At 44.5% G+C, this 23,305-nt stretch overlaps 1 protein-coding gene across 7 annotated transcripts in view; it reads left to right on the plus strand.

The window, feature by feature from the left end:
- USP48 (ubiquitin specific peptidase 48) overlaps window positions 1–22,627 on the plus strand; it is a 66,651-nt gene extending 44,024 nt beyond the window's left edge. For 6 of the 7 annotated variants that reach the window (XM_084874860.1, XM_084874861.1, XM_084874859.1 and 3 more), the window contains 12 exons: window positions 1,569–1,693; window positions 1,823–1,945; window positions 2,215–2,276; window positions 2,545–2,655; window positions 5,355–5,485; window positions 5,845–5,951; window positions 6,949–7,053; window positions 12,010–12,165; window positions 15,858–15,983; window positions 17,404–17,452; window positions 18,627–18,653; window positions 19,932–22,627. In XM_084874860.1, coding sequence (XP_084730986.1) covers window positions 1,569–1,693; window positions 1,823–1,945; window positions 2,215–2,276; window positions 2,545–2,655; window positions 5,355–5,485; window positions 5,845–5,951; window positions 6,949–7,053; window positions 12,010–12,165; window positions 15,858–15,983; window positions 17,404–17,452; window positions 18,627–18,653; window positions 19,932–19,954 — 1,145 coding nt within the window. In that variant the 3' untranslated portion in view covers window positions 19,955–22,627. Of the gene's footprint in view, window positions 1–1,568; window positions 1,694–1,822; window positions 1,946–2,214; window positions 2,277–2,544; window positions 2,656–5,354; window positions 5,486–5,844; window positions 5,952–6,948; window positions 7,054–12,009; window positions 12,166–15,857; window positions 15,984–17,403; window positions 17,453–18,626; window positions 18,731–19,931 lie in introns of those variants that run through there. The other variant, XM_084874858.1, reaches the window with a different exon arrangement.
- The last annotated feature ends 678 nt before the right edge of the window (window positions 22,628–23,305 follow it).

The following is a 23,305-nucleotide window of genomic DNA, read 5'->3' on the forward strand; positions in this document are numbered from 1 at the left end:
GGTATGCATGTTGGATTAAGTTTTTATAGCCCCAGAGGAAATTTAAGTTAATAGCCTATTCAGAAAGAAAGTTAAATTTTACATTGTGACCCATTTTTCTCTGGCATTAAGTTTATTAAAGCAAAGTGATAATTCCTTGGGATTGTTTGAAGGTCAATAAGAGGCGAAGGGTGGCAGTTATGAAGATATATTTTTTGGTATTAGAAATTATGGAGTTTGAATGAACATACCTGGGTTCATAGTCCAGCTTCATTATTCTTCAGCTGTGGCATCCCTAGGTATATTAATTTTTCTAATTCTAAGTTTATTATTATATAAAACACATGAAGCAAAGAAGATACTTATTTTAGTAAAAACATTTTTTTTTTAAACCAGTGATATTCACCGGTGTGTGTCTCAAGATTATTTTTAATATATACTTTTATTTTATTTATTTATTTTTAATCCTCACTCAAGGATATTTGACTTTCAGAGAGAACAGAATGGAAAGGGAGAGACAGGGAGAAGCACCAATGTGAGAGACACACACATAGATTGGTGGTTGCCTCCCGCCATGTCCCCTGACCAGGGCTGGGAGCCTGCAGTGGAGATATATGCCCTTTAACGGAATCAAGCCCAGGACCCTTCAGTCCACAGGCCAGTGCTCCATCCATTGAGCCAAACTGGCTAGGGCAGAATGATCATTGTTTTTAGAAAGCTTTATTTTAACACACATGAAGGTGCCTGGCAAACGGGGATAGAAAAACATATGGCCTTGGGAACTTCCAGATGGTTCTCTGGGTAATGACCCATTCAGTACATAGGGACAGTTCATTAATCCATCAGTTAGGAAAAGCTGAATCAATGAAAACTAGAACCCCAGGTGGAGTGGGATAGAGTTGGGGGAAAGGCAGGGGCTGCTGAGGTTGCAGGTTTCTGCCCTTTGGCCGTTAGCACGGCCTTCCGGGAAGAGGAAGGGTGGTGGTGACCAGTCCTGTTTTTTTCTCTGGATTTTTAAAGACCCACAGGGATTGGGGTGATGACAGTAGGAAACTAACAGGATCTTGTCTGGACACAGTTTATCAGTTGTACAGTTGATAATTATTTAACTCTGAATCCATAACTTAAGAGAATGGACACCAATTGAAAATACCACTTTAATTCAGGGCGATTTCAGTGAGGCAGCACGACCGAACGGGCGGAAGTGCAGCCTGCAGGAAGCTGTGAGGGAGGGTGGGCGGAGACCAAGTGCTGCTCGGCAGCCCTGCCTCACGCAGAGCCCCCCGGGTCCCGGGAGCCCCCTCCGGCAGGAAGACAGACAGGAAACATGCGCGGCGCTGGTCTCACGCATCTGTCTTTATGGCCTGGTTTTTCAACCACAGATACAGTGAAGGACACACAGGAACGGCTCCTTTAGAATGAGATAAAATAAAACCAGAGACTTCTGAAACCAAAGAGAGAGAGAATTTAAACACTTTAGAAGAGAATATTTTTCTTAGGTTTAAGAAATTGGAAACATCCTCTTTGGAGGCTGTCCATTGATGTTTTTGGTTTAAATGTTAAAAAAAAATTTTTTTGGTGTCTGTTAGGGGAGTTGTGCATCTCTGAAAACGAAAGGAGGCTTGTCTCTCCAGAGGCCTGGAGCAAACTGCGGCAGTACTTCCCCAAGGCGCCCGAGTTCCCCAGTCACAAGGAATGCTGTTCGCAGTGCAAGGTACTGAGCACAAGGCTCCTCCCCGCGCCCGCGTCCCGGCAGGAGCCTGGCTCTTTGGCCCAGGGTGGGGGGAGGCAGGTCCCCCCGTGCTGTCAGCAGGGGATGGTTGATGGCTTCATTCTCTTCCAGATTTTAGAAAGAGAAGGGGAAGAAAACGAAGCCTTACATAAGATGATTGCAAACGAGCAAAAGACTTCGCTCCCGAATCTATTCCAGGACAAAAGCAGACCTTGTCTTAGTAACTGGCCAGAGGTACAAGGGCCCCAACCAAGGAGAGAATTCGTCTTGTGTGTCAGAGGCTTTTCTGCTGTATTGTTTCCAGACAACCCTGAGCTGCTCTGATTCTCTCTGTCTAGTTTTTTTCTAATCAGGGGGCTTTACTCTAACTCTGTTTCTTGGTGACGGGCTGTGTTTCCATTTTATTCATGAAGCTTAGTGCATGGAAAATCATTTCCCCCCTAAAGGATTCAGTTCAGAACGCGATGAAGCGATGGCTGCTTTAATGTGATTTCCTGTTCTAGGATACAGATGTCCTCTACATCGTGTCACAGTTCTTTGTAGAAGAATGGCGGAAATTTGTCAGGTAGAATCCAAAATGTTTCTGTTTCTCTTTTTGGGGGGTTGATTTTAGTGTTTTAAGAATTCATAGACTCTGGTCATGATACCTTTTACTTGCTTTTTCTAGCATGTGCTCAAAAAGCTTTCGTTTAGGTTAAAGGAATAATCCAGAGAAACATTTAATTTCTAATATCTTTTTGAATCTATCTCATTTTTAAGTAGTTGTCTGAGCACGGTTCTGTGTGCTCCTGCAGTAGTGAGGTATGTTGATCCTCCTTGTCTCGTTTGAGTAGGAAACCCACGAGATGTAGCCCCGTGTCGTCGGTGGGAAACAGCGCTCTTCTGTGTCCTCACGGGGGACTCATGTTTACATTCGCTTCCATGACCAAAGAAGATTCTAAACTGTGAGTTTCTTCTCTTCATGCCATTTGTCTGTTTCTAACCATTAGCAAGTTTCTTATCACTTTAAGAATCTAGTCCCTTGCTGAATTGTGGGTTTTTCCCTCTTTCATATACTCACTGTACTAGAAGGAGCACTTTTTTTTTTTTAATCTTAAAATATATTTTATTGATTTTTTTTTTTTTTTTTACAGAGAGTAAGGGAGAGGGATAGAGAGTTTGAAACATCAATGAGAGAGAGACATCGATCAGCTGCCTTCTGCACATCCCCTACTGGGGATGTGCCCGCAACCAAGGTACATGCCCTTGACCAGAATCGAACCCGGGACCTTTCAGTCCGCAGGCTGAAGCTGTATCCACTGAGCCAAACTGGTTTCGGCTACCAGTTTGTCTTTTAAAATAATTTTTAAATAACTATCCTATCTAATAAAAGAGTAATATGCAAATTGACCATCATTTCAACATAAATATGGATGCCCCCCATGAGCCAAAGATGTCCGCCCTCATGTGGACACAAGATGGCCGGCAGGGGAGGGCAGTTGTGGGGGGCAAGGCATGCAAGGGAGGGCAGTTGGGGGAGATCAGGCCTGCAGAGAAGGACAGTTGGGTGAGATCAGGCCTGCAGAGGAGAGCACTTGAGGGAGACCAGGCCTGCAGGGGATGGTTGGGGGGAACCAGGCTGGTAGGGGAGGGCAGTTGGGGGCAAACAGGCCTGCAGAGGAGGGTAGTTCAGGGGAACCCAGGCCTGCAGAGGAGGGCAATTGGGCTGGCAGGGGACTGGTGAGGGGGTGATCAGGCTGGCAGACAGAAACAGTTAGGGGCAATCAGGCAGGCAGGTGAGTGGTTGGAGCCAACAGTCCTGGATTGTGGGAGGGATGTCCAACTGCCCATTTAAACGCACATCCTCGAGGGATCCCAGATTGGAAGAGGATACAGACTAGGCTAAGGGACACACACACCCTCCATGCATGAATTTTGTGCACTGGGCCTCTGGTATAAGACATGCCTCTGACCTTGCCTGTAAACCATGAAAAGAAAATTGAAAAATTAATATTCCTATGGGACAAAGCTAGAATTTGGAGTTTATTACTCCTATATCAATACTTTTAGCATCAGTTCAGGAAGCTTAGAGTATACATATATTTTCTTCTAGGTACTCCCCTGTTTGTTGGGGAAATATCTATAATAATTTAAAAAAAAAAAAGTGGGACACCAATTATTTAAAAGTTAAATTCAAATATAGTTGAAGGGCCCTCAGTACTTAACCTTTTAGTCATCCTTTTCTCTTTTTATTCCCGACTGTCTCACAGTAACCACTGTCCTGAAAATTTTTTTTTATTGATTAAGGAAATACATATGTCTCTTTATCCCCCCCCCCCCATCTCCACCCACCCACACCCTGCTTATGCCCTCACCCCCCTGGTGTCTGTGCATGCATACAAGTCCTAGGGTTGATCTCTCCCTCCTTACCCCCACCCTCTCTTGCCTTCCCTCTGAGGTTTGACAACCTGATTGATGCTTCTCTGTCTCTGGATCTGTTTTTGTTCATCATTTATGTTGCTCATTATATCCCACATGACTGAGATCATGTGATATTTATCTTATTGTGACTGGCTTATTTCACTTAGCATCTTCAGGTCCGTCCATGCTATTGCAAATGGCAGGAGTTCCTTCCCTTTTACAGCAGGGCAGTATTCCATTGTGTAGCCTCTGCACTGATTCTGAACATACATAATATACATCTGAAAATTAAAAGTGTACCATAGTCGAAACTGGTTTGGCTCAGTGGTAGAGCATCGGTCTGCAGACTGAAAGGTCTCGAGTTCTATTCAGGTCAAGGGCATGTACATTGGTTGCGGGCACATCCCCAGTAGGGGGTGTGCAAGAGGCAGCTGGTCGATGTTTCTCTCTCATCGACCGTTTCTAGCTCTCTATCCCTCTCTCCTCCTCTCTGTAAAAAATCAATAAAATATATATTTTTTTAAAAAAGTGTACCGTAGTTTTTTTAATCCACTCATCTGCTAATGGACACTTAGGCTGTTTCCAAATCTTAGCTATTGTAAATTGTGCTGCTTTGAACATAGGGGTGCATATGTCCTTTTTGATTGGTGTTTCTAGTTTCTTGGGATATATTCCTGGAAGTGGGATCCCTGGGTCAAATTACCCTGAATTTTTGAGAGTTATCCATCTCAGAAAGGATTTGTTTAAACACACACACATGCACGCAGACAGGCACACACAGTAATGTTTTGCACAGTTAAAATTTTTCTATCCTTGGCCAGTGTGACTAGAAAGATTGCCAGTTCCATTGCTGATCAGAGCACATACCTAGGCATGGTTGTCCCAGTTCGGGGTGCCTAAGGAGCCAATAGATGGATGTTTCTCTTCTCCTCTTATTCTCTCCTACCACCCCCTCTTTTTCTCACTCCTTCCCTTTCCTTCTCTCTAAAATCAGTAAAAAATCATAACCAACTATGTTCTTTCTCAATTTAGGTTTCTGAGATTTAACTAAGTTGATTCATGTAATTTTAGTTCCTTTTGTTTTTTTGCTTTGGTAGCATTCGTTTGTGTGGGAACAAACACCCAAACTACTGTCCCTCGTTGCCGATGGTGTGTCTTTCCCCTCTGACTCCTCTGTGTTAAAGGCTGGCTGTGATGATCTCGCCAGTTCTCTGATTAAGGCATGTTGTGTTTTTTTGCACAGTATAGCTCTCATATGGCCCAGTGAGTGGCAAATGATACAAAAGCTGTTTGTTGTGGATCATGTAATTAAAATCACAAGGACTGAAGTGGAAGACGCAAATCCTTCAGAAACACAGTATATTTCTGAGCCGAGTAAGTTTTCATGCTGCTTTTGGTTTGCGTAGTGAAGAGTTGACATTGTCAGGGAAGTAAGAGCCTGGGGGTATTATGTTCTCTCCTTAAGAGTAAAGGTCCTGTGGCAGTCCAAACTAATACTCCCGGGGGGGTGGGGGGGATCATACAATGATGTCATGATTTGTTCATTTATTTCTGGATAGTAAATGGGTTTCTGTATTATTGTTATTTGCATATAACAGTACAACAATTCAACAGTTAATAGAAAATATGAGTAATTGTTTAATGGATACTCACTGGTAACTTTGATACATGTTTTTAATTATTTGGGTCTTCGATAGTAATTCCTCAGCCACTGCTCTTTCACTTTTCTTTAGAACTCTGCCCAGAATGCAGAGAGGGCTTACTGTGTCAACAGCAGAGGGACCTGCGTGAATACACTCAAGCCACCATCTATGTCCATAAAGTCGTGGATAATAAAAAGGTACCAGTCCCTCTTGTGGCCCTGGTTGGTAATGGTCAAGTTTTTTTTTTCCTTTTCTTTTTTTCTTCTTTTTTTCTTTTTCTTTTTACTTGCTCTTGGGAGTTTCACTGAGAATTGCAAAGGATCACATTTTTGTTTCCATGGAGCTTTTTGGTATAAGAATTAAAATTAGACAGGAGTTGAATATGAATAGTTATGTGGTTGCTTGTGGAGTTGGTGGAATGAATATTCGACACACAAATACTTATTGAATGTCACCTGTGTGTGTGGAATGGCTGCACTGCTGGGGGTCCAGGGGTGAAGAAGATAGACAGGACCTGGCCCTCACGACCGTTTGTGCCTCCTGAGGAAGATAAGTAGCATTGGAACTCCTCTATCTGAACCACTCGAGCCTTGAAAAAGCCCGACAGTCAGTGTGCTGGGAGAAATGGAGAGCATTTTTGAACTGCTGCAAGATAACATCATTGTTAAAGCCAACAGTGAATGTTCTATAGAGATCACTTTACGTTTATGGTGAATGCATTAAGTGCAAGAATAAACCACAGGATAAAAACCTAACATGTTACAAGAGGATACAGAGCCCCTGAGTCTTGAAGCTCTGGTGTGTGTGTGACTCCCAACGGTGATAAAGGTGTTCCTCCTCTTTTTTATATATATATATATATATATATATATATATATATATATATATATATATATTATTGATTTTTCACAGAGAGGAAGAGAGAGGGATAGAGAGTTAGAAACGTCGATGAGAGAGAATCATTGACCAGCTGCCTCTTGCACACCCCCTACCGGAGGTGTGCCCGCAACCAAGGTACATGCCCTTGACCGGAATCGAACCCGGGACCTTTCAGTCCGCAGGCCGACGCTCTATCCACTGAGCCAAACCGGTGCCGGCGGTGTTCCTCCTCTTGATAATGGGGGGCAATCAAAGCCTGTAGCTCATCTTCTTAGGTCTGACCTACGTCTGTCTCTGCTTTCCTCACACATTCAGGTGATGAAGGATTCCGCTCCGGAGCTGAATGTGAGCAGTTCCGAAACAGAGGAGGATAAGGAAGAAGCTAAGCCAGATGGAGAAAAGGACCCAGATTTTAATCAGGTACTTGTTGAAGCCGCTTTTCATTGTCATACCTTCGGCTGTGCTGGCAGGGAGGGCAGCCTCCGTACCCGTGGGTCCTCAACACCCTTCGTGTCCTTCGTGTTTGGTGGCGTGCAATAGCCGTCCTGATTTCCCATGAGAAGCTGTGGACAGCATTATTACAGGATTACAGTAACAAATTTTTAGCTAGAAAAGAAGACTAAACAAGACCCACATCTTGGTTTGTTGCTGAATTATGGAATCTTCAAGTATGAAAGGCTATCTTAGATTTCTTCATTATTAATAAACAGTGGATTTGATAATGGAGTTTATAGATGAGATATTTGGGTCTGTAAGTAGACAAATGACCATATTAACTTTAGTCTTTTCTAGTTCTGTTATGATTTTCTATCTCCTCTCTCTCTTTTTTTTTTTTTTTGTCATACCTTTGGCTGTGCTGGCAAGGAGGCCTCCGTCAGCATTGGGGATTGTTGACTTCAGTACCAGTTCAGATCTCTACATTTCAAAATATGTTTCCACTGGTTTGAGAGAGAGACGTCAATGAGAAAGAGAAACACTGGGTAGTTGCCTCCTTGACTATATTCTGTATGTCTATTGTATTGGGAAAATAGTCTTAAGAACAGGAAATAACGTAGGAATAAGTTTGGTTGCTGTACAATGTAGATAAGCTTGGTCTTTTCCAAAAGTCAGTCCACTGTATTCCAGGATATTCTATGGATACCTTAATTCATGGAATTTCTGCTCTACCTAGAGTTAGTTTTAACAGATGAGAGATTTTTTTTCTGCCAAAATACAGGGTAGTCAAATGATGGCCGTCGTTCTCCCTGATGGAGCAAGTGGTATAGTGATCATCTGCTGTATCTGTGAGAGCGGAATTCTGGGCTTGTCCTGTGTGTGCTCACCGATCCTGCTATTTCATTTTTAGCATTGAAGAAGAAAGTCAGAAAAGCCCTCTTCGACTTGAATCTTGGTCTCCCCGAGCTACATGTTACTGTGGTTTCCCAGCTGGTAGAGATACGTCAGCATTTGCTTTCTGTGCTGTCGCATCTCATAAATGTTAACTGTAAGGCACCTGTGAGAGAACAAAATCGTGCCTTCTGTGCACCATCCTCCTGACAACCATCAGCCACTCTTGTTCAAGTTGTCCCACCAAATTTGTATTTCCGTCAGTCAGCATTGGGGGCCCTCAACTTCAGTGCCAGTTCCTATCTGTACATTTCAAAATATGTTCCCACCGGTTTGAGAGAGAGACGTCAATGAGAAAGAGAAACCTTGGTTAGTTGCCTCCTGCACGCCACACTCCTGACTTGGGATCAAGCTAGCAACCTGGGCTTTGCTCTGACTGGAAATCTATGCATGGGATGATCACCCTCAACCAACAGCCACACTGGACAGAGCTATATGTACACGTTTTACAGGAATGCAGGCTTACAGCTCTGAGGGGATAATGGCAAATAACCCTCCTATGAAAATCCATGTGCAGATATCCCTTCTGTTTCTTGGGATGATTTTTGAGAGGTGACAGAGTCAAATAATATATCTCTTGGTAGGAGTCTGCAAACCTTTCTGCCTTTGGAACCTGTTTATTGTCAACTTTTTCATGTTTCAAATTCTTATATGGTTCATCTTCCATGATCTTCACAGATCTACAAACAAGTCTATTTCCTTTCCTAGTTGATATGCTAAAAGAGTGTGTGTGTGTATGTGTGTGCGTGCGTGCGTGCGTGCGTGCGTGCGTGCTTTTACCCATCCTCATTTACAGCTTCATTCTCTTTTTTTATTTGCTTGGCTGGCAGCACCATACTGTTTAATTTTTATCTCTCAGGTGTATGGGACTCTCATCTTCTCTCTATATTGTTTATTACCTGTGGTCACCAACTCACTTTCTGTTCCTTCGGTAAACTTTAAATTAATTTGGAAAACTTGACATGTATGTTCTTATTGTTCTTAGTTTCTGTTATTTCAAGGTTTGCTTTTCCAACTAAGAAGTATTTAGAAAACTCTTTACATTTTCAAATGACTTAGGCTTTTGGGAATCTGACTTTTTTGAATATGTAGTTTTATTCATTATGGTCATAACCACAGCAATTTACAAAAGTGAATGTGGAATTCTTCGTTGTGGATGACAACAGATTTCACATGTACAAATATGATAGAGAACGTTGGGAAACATTGCTTTTTATGCTGTAATTACACTTTATACTTTGTAATTTTCTTCTGTCTTCCTTCTCCTTGTTTGGAAGTTGTAATACTCTAGATGTTTTAAATAGTTCTTGTCCCACAATAAAATCTCAAATGTAACCTTCCTTCTTTAGAAAAGAGTGGAGTCCCAGAATATCAACGTTTCAGAATGCCAGCCTCCTCAGACCTTTTCTTTGTACCAGAGTTGATCCTTGAGCAACACTGGGTTCGGGCTGCCGACCCCGCATATAGTCAAAATCCACGTATAACTTGACTCCCCAGAAACTTTCCCAATAGCCCACTGTTGGCTGGAAGCCTTATCGACAGCATAAGCAGTCAGTTAACACATCTTGTATACTATCCATAATGTATACTGTATTCTTAACAATAAATTAAGCTAGAGGAAGGAAAACATTATTAAGAAAATCATAAGGAAGAACTCTGGCCTTCGTGGCTCAGTTGGCTGGGTGGCATCCTGGGCTCCTCCTGTCAGGTTGCATGCTGGGTTCCCGGTAGGGGGCGTGCAGGAGCTAGCTGCTTGATGTTTTACCCTCGCATTGCTGTTTCTCTCTCCCTCGCCCTTCCTCTCTCTCTAAAAATGAATGGAAATATATTTTTTTTAATAAAAGGAAATCATAAGGTAGAGGAAAATATACTGATTGTATTTATTGGTAGGAAAAATCCACGTTTAAATGAACCTGCTAAGTTCAAACCCGTGTTGTTCAGTGTCAGCTGTACATTACAGTATCTCGGTTCGTAGATAGCTTTTAGAATTGCTGTTGTAAATCCCCATAATAGCAAATGATTTCTACTTGTCCTTAATGGAGATGAACAAATCTCTCTTCCTCTTTTCTCTTAAGCTAAATCAACCTAGTTCCTTTGACTCTGACCTTATCTACAATTTAGGTTAATAATGAACCCAGTATTGGTTATCACTTAGGTAACTAAAAGCCATCTAAAACCATCGGGCTGCTTTTTGTCAGATAAGTTGGATTTAAATTCTATGGCTTTTTGTTTGTTTGCTTTTAAAGTAATTCTGGGAAAAGCTTTTAGACCCATTTAAAACCAGTCATTAAAAAATGTTTCATGCTTAATGCTCAGGGCTTTGTTATTTGGTTGTTTTTATATTTCTAAAGTAAAATTTTACATTGCTGTAGTTACTTTTCCTAATTGTGGAATTAAGGTCCAGTTTTACTTTTCCTTTCAATTGTCTATCGAGATTAAAGAGAATGTTTCACCAGCTTTGACTATTTATGAACTCCAACGTTTACTTAACCTTTCCTTACAACTGTCAGATTCGTTGAACCCATCCGGTGCAGTTCCTAGCCTGTGGGCATCACCCTAAACAAATGCTCTTCTGTGTTTGCATCCTGAGCCTCTTCCGCTTGTAAATCTCTGGGGCTCCCATGGTAATGACTGTGGCATCTGTGTCCATAAATGATCCCTAAACCGCTCTGTCGTGCGCAGCTGACACTCCAGTGTCTCGTGGTTACCTCATTCAGATTTCATTAAACCAGGGAAAGGGTTCTTTTTTGTTTGTTTTTTGTTAATCCTCACCCGAGGATATTTTTCCCATTAATTTGTAGAGAAAGTGGAAGGGAGGGAAGGGGAGGAGAGAGAAACATTGATGTGAGAGTGACACACATTGATTGTTTGCCTCCCACCTGTGCCCTGACCAGGGCCATGAATTGAATCTGTGACCCTTTGTTACGTAAGTTGACGCTCTAACCGCTAACCCATACCAGCCAGGGCCTCTGTTAGGCTCTTGATGAGTCTTGTAGAATGACATTTGGTCCTTACCTATTATTTTTTTCCTTAAGACTAGTATAAGATGTATTACGTGCTCATGTGGATTCCTTTATTTTGTTTCTGAACTGCCCTTAAGTTCATTATGACATTTCACGTCTAAATACTTAAACCTGCAAGGAAGTGTTTAAAGTTCTCGGTAGTTTATATTTAATTCCCATGACTTTCTCAAGAACAGAAGAAAATATTTAGTACAAATAAGTTAGGATGATGAATTCGATTAATAATCTTAGCCTTGGCCCAGTGGCTCAGTCATTTAGAGAGTCATCCTGTACACCAAAAGGTTGTGAGTTCAGTTCCAAGCCAGGGCGCATACCTAGGCTGTGTGTTCTATCCCTGTTGGTAGGGCACATATAAGAAGCATCCGATCAATGTTTCCTCTCTCTGTCTATTTATTTATTTATATTAAGGTATTATATGTGTACATATCTTTCCATTGCGCGCGCCCCCCCCCCCCCCACGCCCATACATGCTCTATGTCTCTTTAAAATCAATAAACATATTCTCCAATGAGGATTAAAAAATTTTTTTAAAGAGTTTTCCTGCATATCACATGTATTCTGATTTAAGGTCAGACATATCATTTTGCTTTTAAATGTCCTCTTAATGAAGTCTTCTTAAAACAACTGTGGATATCTCATTTCATTCTTTATTCAGTTTTATGAGCCTGCTTAAATTAAAATGAGTTTCTACGTATTTTTTAAAGTAATATAGGAAGAAAAGATTATTTAAAGAACAACAACAATTTATTGTTGAAAGTATTACATATGTCATTTCTCCCCCGCCACAGGCCTTCACCCCCCTACTGTCTGTGTCCATGGGTTGTGCATGTGTGCATACAAGTTCTTTGGTTGATTACCTTGACTTATTTCTGACATTGAACTTCAATGTTTAGGGAACCCGTAAGTGGAGCATGGGTAATACTGTGGATCATTTCATTGCTTTCTTTGTTTTGAATCTTTATTATAGAGCAACGGAGGAGCAAAAAGGCAAAAGATATCGCATCAAAATTACATTGCCTATCAAAAGCAAGTTATTCGACGGAGTATGCGACATAGGAAAGTTCGTGGCGAGAAAGCACTTCTTGTTTCTGCTAATCAGACATTGAAAGAATTGAAAATTCAGGTGAGAACAGCTAACACTGAGCATGTTATAGATGCAAAGGACCTGCATAAATCTTGCTTTCCACCCATGTTTATATGTGTAATTGGTTTTTCTAGGCTGATCTCTAGTCATGTATTAAGCCACTGAGAGGGTTTTATTGGTTTCAGAGTAATGCCTGCTGGGCCCCAACATTAAAATAACTCTTTCTTTAAAATGGCCACAATTCTCTAGAACAGACAAGAAGCTTTCTATGAAGATGAAAGTGTTTTTGGTTTCTGGAATTTGAGCTTTCCAATGAGAAAATTGCGTGTCAGTCTGTTCCCATGTTGGGGTTGTTCTAGAATAATTGGTCTCTCACTTGATTGTGCTGTTTGCTGTTCTTTGACCACTTAATGGGCATTTGAGCCGATTATTACCAGGATCTGTCAAATTTAAGGGGATGTAAAAGGCAGCTGCTTAATTGTTTATTGGGTGAGTCAGAAATTATTTTTATCATAATATTTTTTATGTCAGATAGGTCTGTTGGGTAGAATTTTAAAATTACCTTCACCTCTATTCTCAGACTGGTGTTTTCATATTTTTTCTTAAAGGTTCGTTTTAGATCATTTTCTCTCTATCCCCCTAAAAGCATGCATTGCTTTACAGATCGATTTAACGAATGCAATGTGGGCATTGTGAAAAGGCTTCACGGCCATGTCACTTCTCGGTGCTTGCGCTGAAGCACTGTAAATGAGCATGCCAATGGTATATCTCAAAACACAGGCAGAGGGGGCTGATAAGTTCAAGATGCCCAGGAAAAAAGTCTGGCCCCTGATCTGCTTCGGTCCCTGCTATATGTCCAAAAAGCTGACCAAACTCCCCTCTCTGCTACTTTCATGTGGCATAGTTCAATGGTTACGCATTCTTCTTGTTGCTGATATTTATCATCGTAATTGAGGCAAAAGTACAGGCTTCCTTTGAGGGTGTTATGTGTTCCAGATTGTCCAGGGAACGGTATTTCCCTCGGTTGAACCCAGGGCTCTGAAAATAAACGTGTTGGCACAATCTCTCCCCTCTGTTTATTGTACCTTTTCCATCTGAGAAAGCTTGCTTCTGTCACCGGCTTTCTCCCTGTCAGTGGTAAACCTCGAACATTCAAACCCTTTCCCAGCACACAAAGGGCCCCTGTGGTGGCGGCGGCCTTTGAAAAGCCTGTGCTGCTGCTATTGTGGGCTGCCATTTTTTAAGAATAAGTCAGAAGAGTCAGCAGAAACCACCTCCATCTCGGAGCATGTAACCTGCACCAATGGGTTGTTAGGAGGCAGCAGCTGCTCAGAGGTTCCTTTACAGGGTCCTTCCCCTCATCTCCCACCTGCTCGAGCACCGCTGTGACCCAGGCAGGGCCCAGACAAAGGGCAGCGAAATGTCATCTCTTCCCTCTGCTCAGTGTGGCAGCTTTGAAAGCTGCAGCTGGATGTGACCCCTCTACCTCAGCAGCCTGGACAGCTTCGGCGTTTGTGGTGGGTGGTTTTTTGAACAGCATGTTTTTTTGTGTGTGTTTGATGGAGCCTTTCCTCCAGGAAATACTACAATTCCAAGTTAATAGGACGGCAAGCTTTGTAAAACTGTCAGTGGCTTAGCCCAGACATACCCATTTGCAGCTCTCTAAAACCTGAAGAAACTTGCTTGGCCAAATTACTAATTCATCCACCTATGATGCCATAAAGTAAATGAAGTATAATTTATTCATCTCCTTTCTCAAAGGATGCACAGTATTTTATTGTGTTATTTCAATTTTCCAAGAATAGGTTTTGAGTGGGTGGTATTGCCTGCCTTAGAAAGGAGGAAATGTTGGCACAGGTTAAATGGCTGGCAGTGGAAGCCATTGCTTGTACATTTCCTTATTTCTCTCTCCCTCTCTCTCTCTCTCTCTCTCTCTCTCACACACACACACACACACACACACACACACACACACACACACCAACAAGCAGCAGGGAGCCACTCACTGTTAGGAAAACACTGTTCCCTATTTCTCTATAGATCAGGAAAGCTGTATCTACTTTTTAAAGAGGCTTATAGTAGTTCTACTCAAGCGTTCTCCTAGTACTTATGGTTTATGAGCTATTATACCAAAGACCTCCATGTCTTTAATTAGCCTGTTCCCTTGTTCTAAAATCATTTTCTCCTCATTAGTACACACTTGTTCATTTGTCACTGAACCCCTTCTACAAAACCTTCCTTGGCCTCCGGCTGTAGAGCTGGCTGTTCTCTCCCCGCCATTTCCCCCCTGGATCTTACAGGTACCTCCCGCTGCCGCCTTCACACTGTGTTGCTCTCCCTCCTGTGAACTCCATCGAGGCGTCAGTCACTTTGATCTTTCTTGCACTTAGCACAGTATCTGTCAGGTAGCTTCTTAGTAAATGTTTCATTAGTTCTTGAGTGAATTTTAATGTCCTTGTCTGTGTGCTCAAAATAATAAAGTCTGAGCACCAGCCCCTCATCCATCGTACTTGTGTCTCGTGTCCCGTAGTATTTGTTGTTAGTCCATAGCGTGGTGCAAAGACGATGAGCATTCAGGGATCTGAACCAGCATTCCTCCAGCCAAGCAGCTGCGTCATTTCCCACAATCATTGTCTCAGATGCCTCCGTGCGACTACCTTCCTCACAGGTCCCGGGGCCCGTGCTCGGCTGGCTTTGGGAGAACTGTCCTGTGGATTCTTCTTCCCAGAAGCAGGCTTGTTGCTTCGTAGGCAGTGGTTGGATGATGTCCGTGCACTGTAGCCCCCCACCCCTGTTTGATCAATCCCCGCTAGTTTCTCGGGGGCTGATGTCCTTTTGAGAAGTCCCGTTGAGGTTCTTATTTGTGTGCCGTTAATCAAACCCCTTTTCTGGCCCCAGCTGTCCCGGCATGGGAATCTCCGGCCCCTGTTGGTTCAGGCTGCTTTGCTAGGCTCGTTTTGTCTTCACAGCTTCAAAGGGTAGAGGAAGAGAGTCCATGGAAAGGTAGGATTGTTTTCCTCTAATATGGGTATAGGAGTCATGGAAAATACATGTAATAGAACGCACTCCATGAGGACGTAACTAAGTTATGAAGCATGATACAGTGCACACCAGATGTAATAAAAATGAAAACATTTTTTTCTGAGATTGAAAATGTGTAAGTGTTATACCTAGTAGTCTTTCTGAATGTATTTAATTTAACACTAGGCTAGAACTAGGGTCCTTCACCCTTACGGAATTCCAATTTTGGTTCCTAGACGAAGGACTCAGTCTAAGAATATGTGTTCCAAGGACTGAACTGTGTAGTCCAGGCTGCTTGCTAAAGGAATCGAAGCAGAAGGAAGAAGAGTCCAAATCGCCTGCGGGCTAATTTACAGACTTGGTGATTACACGCCCACGGGACTTGGGCTGAGTGACAGTAGTGGCCCTGTCCAAGCCTCATGACCAGAGGAGCCGTCAGCTCAGCCCCTTCTGCTCCTTCATTCCCCACCCCCGCCCTCACAGAGGTGATGGGCACAGGACTAGAGGATCTCTTCCAGCCTTCCTAGGGCAGGTCCCAGATGTGGTGGGATTATATAGCCACCTTTGGTAGGTACAGGTGGGCTACCTGCACACAGTAATGTCTTTTGTACTCAAGTTCTTTTATCTTTTAAGGAATCTATTTACCCAAATAAGATATAAGTCTCCACATTTTACTTTATGTCAACTTTCTTTTCTTTTCCTTTTCTCAGATCATGCATGCATTTTCAGTGGCTCCTTTTGACCAGAATCTCTCCATCGATGGAAAGGTTTTAACTGATGACAGCGCCACCCTCGGCACCCTTGGAGTCATTCCCGAGTCTGTCATTTTGTTAAAGGTGAGTGACGGCTTCTTCCCTGAGAAATTCTAGGTTTTTTCCTTCTCTTTCCTCTGCAAAGTTCTAATGCTGCACACCCACGTGTGAACTGCTGCGGTGGAGGTTACAGCTGCTCGGGTCCCCAGCAGGCCGTGGTACCAGGTGATTGCCACAAATTCGTGCTGGCTTCTCGGTTCACCAGCTCTGTCCGAGCCGCAGAGACTTAGAGGAGGTCACGGCATCATTGAAGTTTTCATAATTTTGTTAAAAATAATGGATCTAGATTGCACCTCCTCCCTAACTTCTGGATCAGCAGAATCAACGATACTTCTGCTATGAAAGCATTCGCTCATTTCCTCGTGGCTCAAAAACAGCAGCTTGTCCTGTTCGGAATCACACGGACCCGAGGCTTGGCCTCAACAGTCAAAGCACTTTTGGTTGCCCTCTTGTCCAGCTCATGGACACTGGCTTTAGGTAGAATGGGTGTAGGAGTTGTTTTCAATAGCGGGGCTTCTGAGAAATCATCCAAGAAAGTGAATCATTGGACCAGCCTTATTCGCCCAATGGTTCTCCTGAGTAGAGGGTACCTACTCAACACATTCATTTGCTGCTTTTGTTTGTATGTGGCCAGAAGCCATCCCCACTGTGCTAAAAGTGTTCGTAGGGTGTTTGAACTGTGACATACGCGCCTCAGTTCTGGGGAGATAAGCTAGGCCCTGACGTGATGGAGCAGACCCCTATCTGCCCCACACACACACACACACCCTCACCCTGCCACCCACCCCTCCTGCTGATCACTTTCTACTTTCTTGGAACTGGAGGTTCTGTGGAATTACTGTGAAAGCCTGTTGACTTGCTGAGTCCTAGCAGGCCTGTCTGAAATCCTAGGAACAGCAGTATTGTTAACGGGTTTGTACTTCCCGTGGGCAGTTAGATTCCCACTGGTCACTGGCTCCTGTCCTTCCAGCTAATCCCACCGGAAGCTCGGGCTCTGTGTTGGCTTCTGCCCTAACAAGGATCAGGGTATTTTGTTCTTATTAGTGAGGCAGGACAAAAATGTATTTTTAACCTAGTTAGTATATTTAGAGGACCAGACTGGCTTTTTATTCCTACCTAACTTGGCCACCACCAGCATGTGAATTCACATTAATTAAATCAGTTTAGTTACCTTGTTATCTAAACCTCTCTACATCTAGAGGTGTTTTTAGGAGCTGGAAAACATGCCACATACATGTGCACTTCTGTGGGTGATGAGTTTAGACCTATTACAAGGCAGGCCACCCTTCCATTAATCCTCAATCTCGCCGGCTGTGGCTGGAACCCAGTTCTGTACTGGACAGTGGTTAGATCTGTGTCCTGTTGCCACATAGTCTGCTCCTGGGCCAGACTTCCTCCTGGCTGCCTCTCCCTTATGTTTTGAATTGTCTTCTTTGTTGTCTAGGCTGATGAACCAATCGCTGATTATGCTGCAATGGATGATGTCATGCAAGGTAAAGACGAATCTACTATAGGAATTTGTTGATTAACTTGTTAGAAGTTCGTGGAGTTATTGGTATTTAAGCTTTCATCTATAATACTATTAACCTTAAAAAAGGGTTCCACATGCTGAAAATGGGAAGCAGAGAGAAGAGTAGTAATTATTTAGCTGACCCGGGAAAAAACAAACAAACAAGAAATGTCAGCCTAGAGATGGAAGAGGTCACCAAGAAGCAAAGCTAATTCAGTCAGGCACACAGGAATGGGAGGCCCAGGCACCCCTGGAAGTGGGCGTGAGGGGTGAGCCTGAGAATAGGAAACTGTAAGAAGCAGGAGACACCTCGCTGTCCCCCAGACCCTCCCAGCCCGTTGCTTTCCCTCCATGTCCCGCTGCCTCTTCCCCGGCACCTCAGACGGCAGCTGGAGTGTGTGTCTCAGCTCAGTGAAAAAACTAAACCAGAAGGTGAGGCTGAGGCCGGCCCCTTCTGCGCACCCGGCGCAGGAGGAGCCGCAGGGTGCGTGAAGGCTTCAGGAAACTGGACTGTCCTGAGGCTCACAGGTCTTTGAGAGCTTGCCCTTGAGTTGGAGATGGTGTAGAGAAGATGGAACACGTAAATAGTGCAGAGCCACCAACTCAGAAAAACGAAAAAATCATACCAGACAAGCAGTGCAGCCACAGTACACCGAAGGGTCCAACTGCAGGCAGTGTTAATAACGTTTAAAAATGCCAGTGATGTGAGCACCGGAGATCGGCCTAACAACAAAGTATCACAGTGTGGGCAGGAGGATGTGCAGCCAGTCTCTTTCCTTGAGGAATTGTCTAAAATAGTGAAATAGCAACAGAAGCATGTGATTTAGGGGGAAAAGGTTGCACACCGTAAGAAATAGCTGCAAGAGCCAGAAGTGGTTCCTTCTGGCGTAGGGGGATTTGGTGGGAGAGTGGAGGGTGGAGAGAGGGGGGTCTGGCTCCGAGGTCAGTCCCAGGGTTGTCTCCAGACTTCCCAGGAGCTGCACAGAATGTAAAAACGAAGAATGTCATCTGATTATCATCACCCATAACTTCAAAAGTAATGATTATGGGTGAAGTAATTAAAAGTTATTTTAAACCTCATCTTTGGGCATTGACATGATCTTGTTCCTTACTATCTGTCACGACAGTCTTTCTAATTTGGATTTTCCCCCCCCCAGTGTGTATGCCAGAAGAAGGGTTTAAAGGTAAGTTACATTTGTCATGTTCTGTTCGTGAATGTCAGAGTCATACTGTAATTTTCTATTAAAGTGAAGGCTATAATTTGATTTTAAAATTTAATTCAATCTGAGTCTCATGACTGAAATTAATTTTAGTTAAATGCATTTTTTATTTGAGCTTCTTCGTTACCTTTTTCAGCACTCCGCTTCAGATGGGGCCTGTGTGGTCACAGTATCTGCTAGCACATGTCCATTCTGCTTTCTCTTTGTCTGACGGGGGCGTGGAGTGGGGTGGGGTGGGGTAGGGGAATTAGCTAGTGGCATTTCAAGGTTTATATTTAACCTGTTTCCAGTTCACCCTGTCAGTCGCATCTGCGAGCAAAACAGTTTGTATGCAACCGATAAGAATTAGAGGAGAAGAATTTGCTGAACTACATGAGGTTCAGTGAAAAGGTTTCATTAATCTATTTAGAGTTAAGGCATGTCTTGGGTTATGGAGACACAGCAGTGCCTTGTTCTATATCTTGGCTGCTACAGTTGTAGGCACCAGTATTAGTCACTAATCCACCGAATGCAGACCTCTGGCATTTACTGCTGCCATTCTCCCTGGCTGTGGCCGGCTCCAGAGGTTTAGGCAGGCTGTGATTTCGCCCGGGAGTCTGTTTGAATCGGATGTCAGGGTGCCTTTGCTAAAGGAAATGAGTGACAGAGCCACTGGCCCGTGGAAAGCCTTCCTCCCCGCGCCCCTTTGTTGTCTGCGCATCACGACTGCAAAGAAACCCTTGATGTCACAGCCAAAGCAGAGAAAACATTTTTATGAAAAATGGCCATCAGATGTGTCAGTCAAATCTCATTAACTGCATGAAGACAACAAACACATGGCTTTGAACAGAAATGGGATTTAGCTGAAAACCTACTGTTGGGCTGATTTTTAAAAATATATGCATTGATTCCAGAGAGGAAGGAGCAGAAGAGAGAGAAAGAGAGAGACATCAATGATGACAGAGCATCATTGATCGACTGCCTCCTGCCTGCACCCTACTGGGGATCGAGACTGCAACCCGGGCATGTGCTTTTGACCAGAATCGAACCGTGGACTCTTCGGTCTGCAGGCGGATGCTCTATCTACTGAGCCAAACCAGCCAGGGCGTGGCTGGTATTTTTTCCTGCCCTTCAGCACCGAGGGTCTGCCGCACTCGTTGATTAAGGTGGATGGTCCCTGGGGTGGTGTCTTCTGGGCGAAGGTTATGCGTGGACTCTGCGTGTTTGGTTCGTAACCATACTTTCACGTGTTTCTTTCCCCAGGTACTGGTCTCCTTGGACATTAATCTCTCGGACCTTTCCCGACCGCTGAGAAAGGACCAGAAGGGAAGAGGAGATTGACATGTTAGGGCATTAACGAAAAGCTGGATTTAAGAATCGAATCATTACGTGACTCTTCCAAAAGGCAGAAAACCATTTCAAAAGTGACCGTCCCAAATGCCTTGTGTCAAATAAAGCCGATTGCACTGAAGGGCCTCAGACTTGAAGGAAATGTTTCAGGTTTTCTATTTAAGGGGTGGGGTTAGGGGAAAGGCGAATAAAGATCAAACCAGTTTAGTAGCAGTAACAGGAAATCATGTTTACATATGAGATTTATAGTCACGGGAGGGAGTGAAATTCTGTCCTATTTCCTTGCTCGAGTTTCATGCCAGATGCACTGGTCCGTAGGAATTTGTATCACAGTAAACGGGACAGCATTCTGCTCTGAGCTAACCGTAACTCTTTTATATAGAGACGTAATCTGCTTACCAGTACCTGTCTTTGATTCCTATTTTACTTTCAATAAAGCATGGAAGTGAAGAACTTGCCATGATTGTGGGAAAGTATCTTCAGACTAGAGGCCTCTCTGCGTCGGCTGCAGCACGCCCGCCTCACGCTGCCCGGCAATCTGTCTCTCGGTGTCGGGCACAGGAGGGGGCGCCTGCAGTGACCGAGGGACCCTGCCTCGCTTCTGACTTCAAAGGCTTTTTGCTTTCAAGCCTTCCGGAAAGGACGACGAATGTTAGACCGTGTGGCGGCATCTCCCTCCGGTTCTGCTTACTCAGGAGCAGAAAATCAGACCCGCCTCGCACCTTCGGACAATCCAACCTCGGAAGAGCAGCGTGGACGACACAGGCTTTTGTAAAATGTCTTCCTGTCTCTCAAGTCCACCATCCTTCGCATCTCTCAACTCTCTCTCTCTGAAAACATTCTTCCGGAATGGCCAGAAAGCATCTTTACATCACTTTGTTTGAAATTGGGGGAGAGCGGCCATTTTACCCGATTCAGGATTATTGTCATGAGCGACATGCAACCGAAGCAATATTCCTAAGAACACTGAAGGACTTTCAAATAGAGTTTACGGCGGGAGTGTGTTGAGCTGTCTCCTTTGTTGAGCATGTATGTACATCTCTGGGGTCTCTCTTGCTAACATTTCCCCTCTAGGTTTGTGCTGGGGTTCCTGCTCCCCCTTTTCTAAACGTTGAAACTCAACGGAGGGGGGGGGGGGGTCGGGTTTCACTCGGAGGGCTAGGCACCCTGGTGGCAACACCCCTCTTTTTATCAGAATAGCCATAGCTTTTGGGCAAAATTATGGCTTCCTGTGTGTCCCCCCTGTGTTTGCAATGCCTTCGGTCTTTGCCCCCTGAAGACACTGTGTGGGAGAGGGCACCCAGGAGCCTCGAGCCAACCCAGGAGCCAGTAGTTCCCACCTGCGGTCAGCACAGGGAAGGACTCGGTTAAGGCCACAGAGAGCTGATCATCTTTTTAAAAATATTTTTTTATTGATTTCAGAGAGGGAAAAAGAAACAAATGATGAGAGATGTGTACGCCCCACACACAGGATGGAGCTTGCCACCCTGGCATGTGCCTGAACTGGGAATCCCAATCACGACCTGGCTTATAAGTCGATGCTCCACCACCGGCCCACGCCAGCCGGGTCTGATCCTCCTTTTTAGATCTCGCTCTTTTATTTTGCTCCCAATGGAGCTGGCGCATAAGAGGAATAACATGCCAAGCGACTTATTCTTTCCCGAGGCAAAGACTTGTGCAGAGGTTTGCCTAGGGCTGGAGGGGGCAGCTGCCTTTTCCTAGTCAGCAGCTGTTTGCCAGAGCACATTCTTCCTGGGGGTTGACATCGACCTGTCAGTAGCTCCCCGAAACCCAATCTGTTTCTCCCAGCCTGCCATTAGTAGTTTTAAATCATGCTACTTGAGCCTTGCTCTCACGCAATGGCACAAAATAGCGGCCTTGTGTGCGTCTTCCGGGCAGGTGACCCAATCTCATTTTAATAACTCCTTTAGTGACACTCGCCAGGGCTGGGGGTCGGCTGGGCCCAGGGAGCAGGGGGTACTCCCCAAGCCTGTCCTCGTAGCCCCAGCAGTGGTCTTCCCCTGCCCCATCAGTGCCGCTCAGGTGCTGGCCGTGCACCGCAGCACCACAGCGCTGTGTCAGGGACGCAGGAACCTGGGCCCGAGACCCAGTGAGGTGGGATCTGTCCCCACGGGCTGCCCCGAGCTGTTGGGATCAGGCTGGGACTTCTTTCCCAACCGCAGTCGTGCCCTTGCAGTGCCACCCTCACCACTTAGTAGGGGAAAGCAGGTCCACGCTGTAGCTGAAGGTCCAGTTCTTGCTTTGTAGTGACAAAGATGGAGACCAGTTGGCTGTGACCACATTTCAGGGCGGAGACTTTCCCTCGGGCTTTTAACACGCACGTGGGTTTTTTTCCAATGTCAGGCCAGTCCTTGGTAGAAGGTTCCTAAAGCTGGAGTCCTCCTGCCGCCCTTCCCCTGTCGGCCCTTCCTCAGTCCCGCGCTGAGGTGCGCAACACGTCAGACCTGAAACAGAGGTTGCCGTTCGGACGTCTTCATTCCCTGAGGGAATAAGTATCTTCCTGTGTATCGAAGGACTTTGTTGTTTGGAATCACTGTTATCTTTCTGCCAAATTAAAAAGAAACCAGTGTCCTTTTATTTCTATGGAATCCTCGTCCAGATGAATTTTTGTTCCTCTAAGTGTCCCGTTGGTTTAGGCTATGTGGTCAGACCCTGGTGAGCATGTAAAGCGAATGCTGGGTTTGAAGAACCTGTTTTAAATACCCGAGGGATGGTTTACCACTGACGTGATGCTGGAGTGAAAGGGCATGAAAGCCTGTCCTTCCTGTTCCAGGATCAGGGAGGGGCATCGTCCCCTCTCTCTGGCATCTTCGTGTGCAGCCCGGTCCGGCTGCAGGGACGGAGCAGAGTGCAGGCGGGTGAAAGGCCAGTGTTTCCGCTGTTCAGTTCTCACCCCACACACCTGTGAGCACCTCTCCCACCATCACCTGCTGCATCTCTGATCCTAGAGACCAAGAGCTGACGACCTCCAAAACCTTATTTTTTATGGACACTGATATTAACGGGATTTGATCAACATTTGCATCCTTTATTCATTAAAATAAAATTAGAAACACCACCCCTTTGACACGTTTCACTGAATGAACAGCCTTGTGCAGAGTCCTGAGTGTGGGAAAGTCTAGAGAGACGGCAAACCTCACATCCGGAGCCTTTGGGTGTTTTCAAGTGTTACTATTTCATTTGGCTTAGGAGCCTGCGAGCTGTTCTAGGTACACACGCATGTGGGCAAGTTTGAGAAGTTGGGTCACCTGTGTTCCAGATAATTT

This window comes from Pipistrellus hanaki (assembly GCF_964339955.1).
Source record: "Pipistrellus hanaki genome assembly, chromosome: 2".
Lineage (NCBI taxonomy): Eukaryota > Metazoa > Chordata > Mammalia > Chiroptera > Vespertilionidae > Pipistrellus > Pipistrellus hanaki.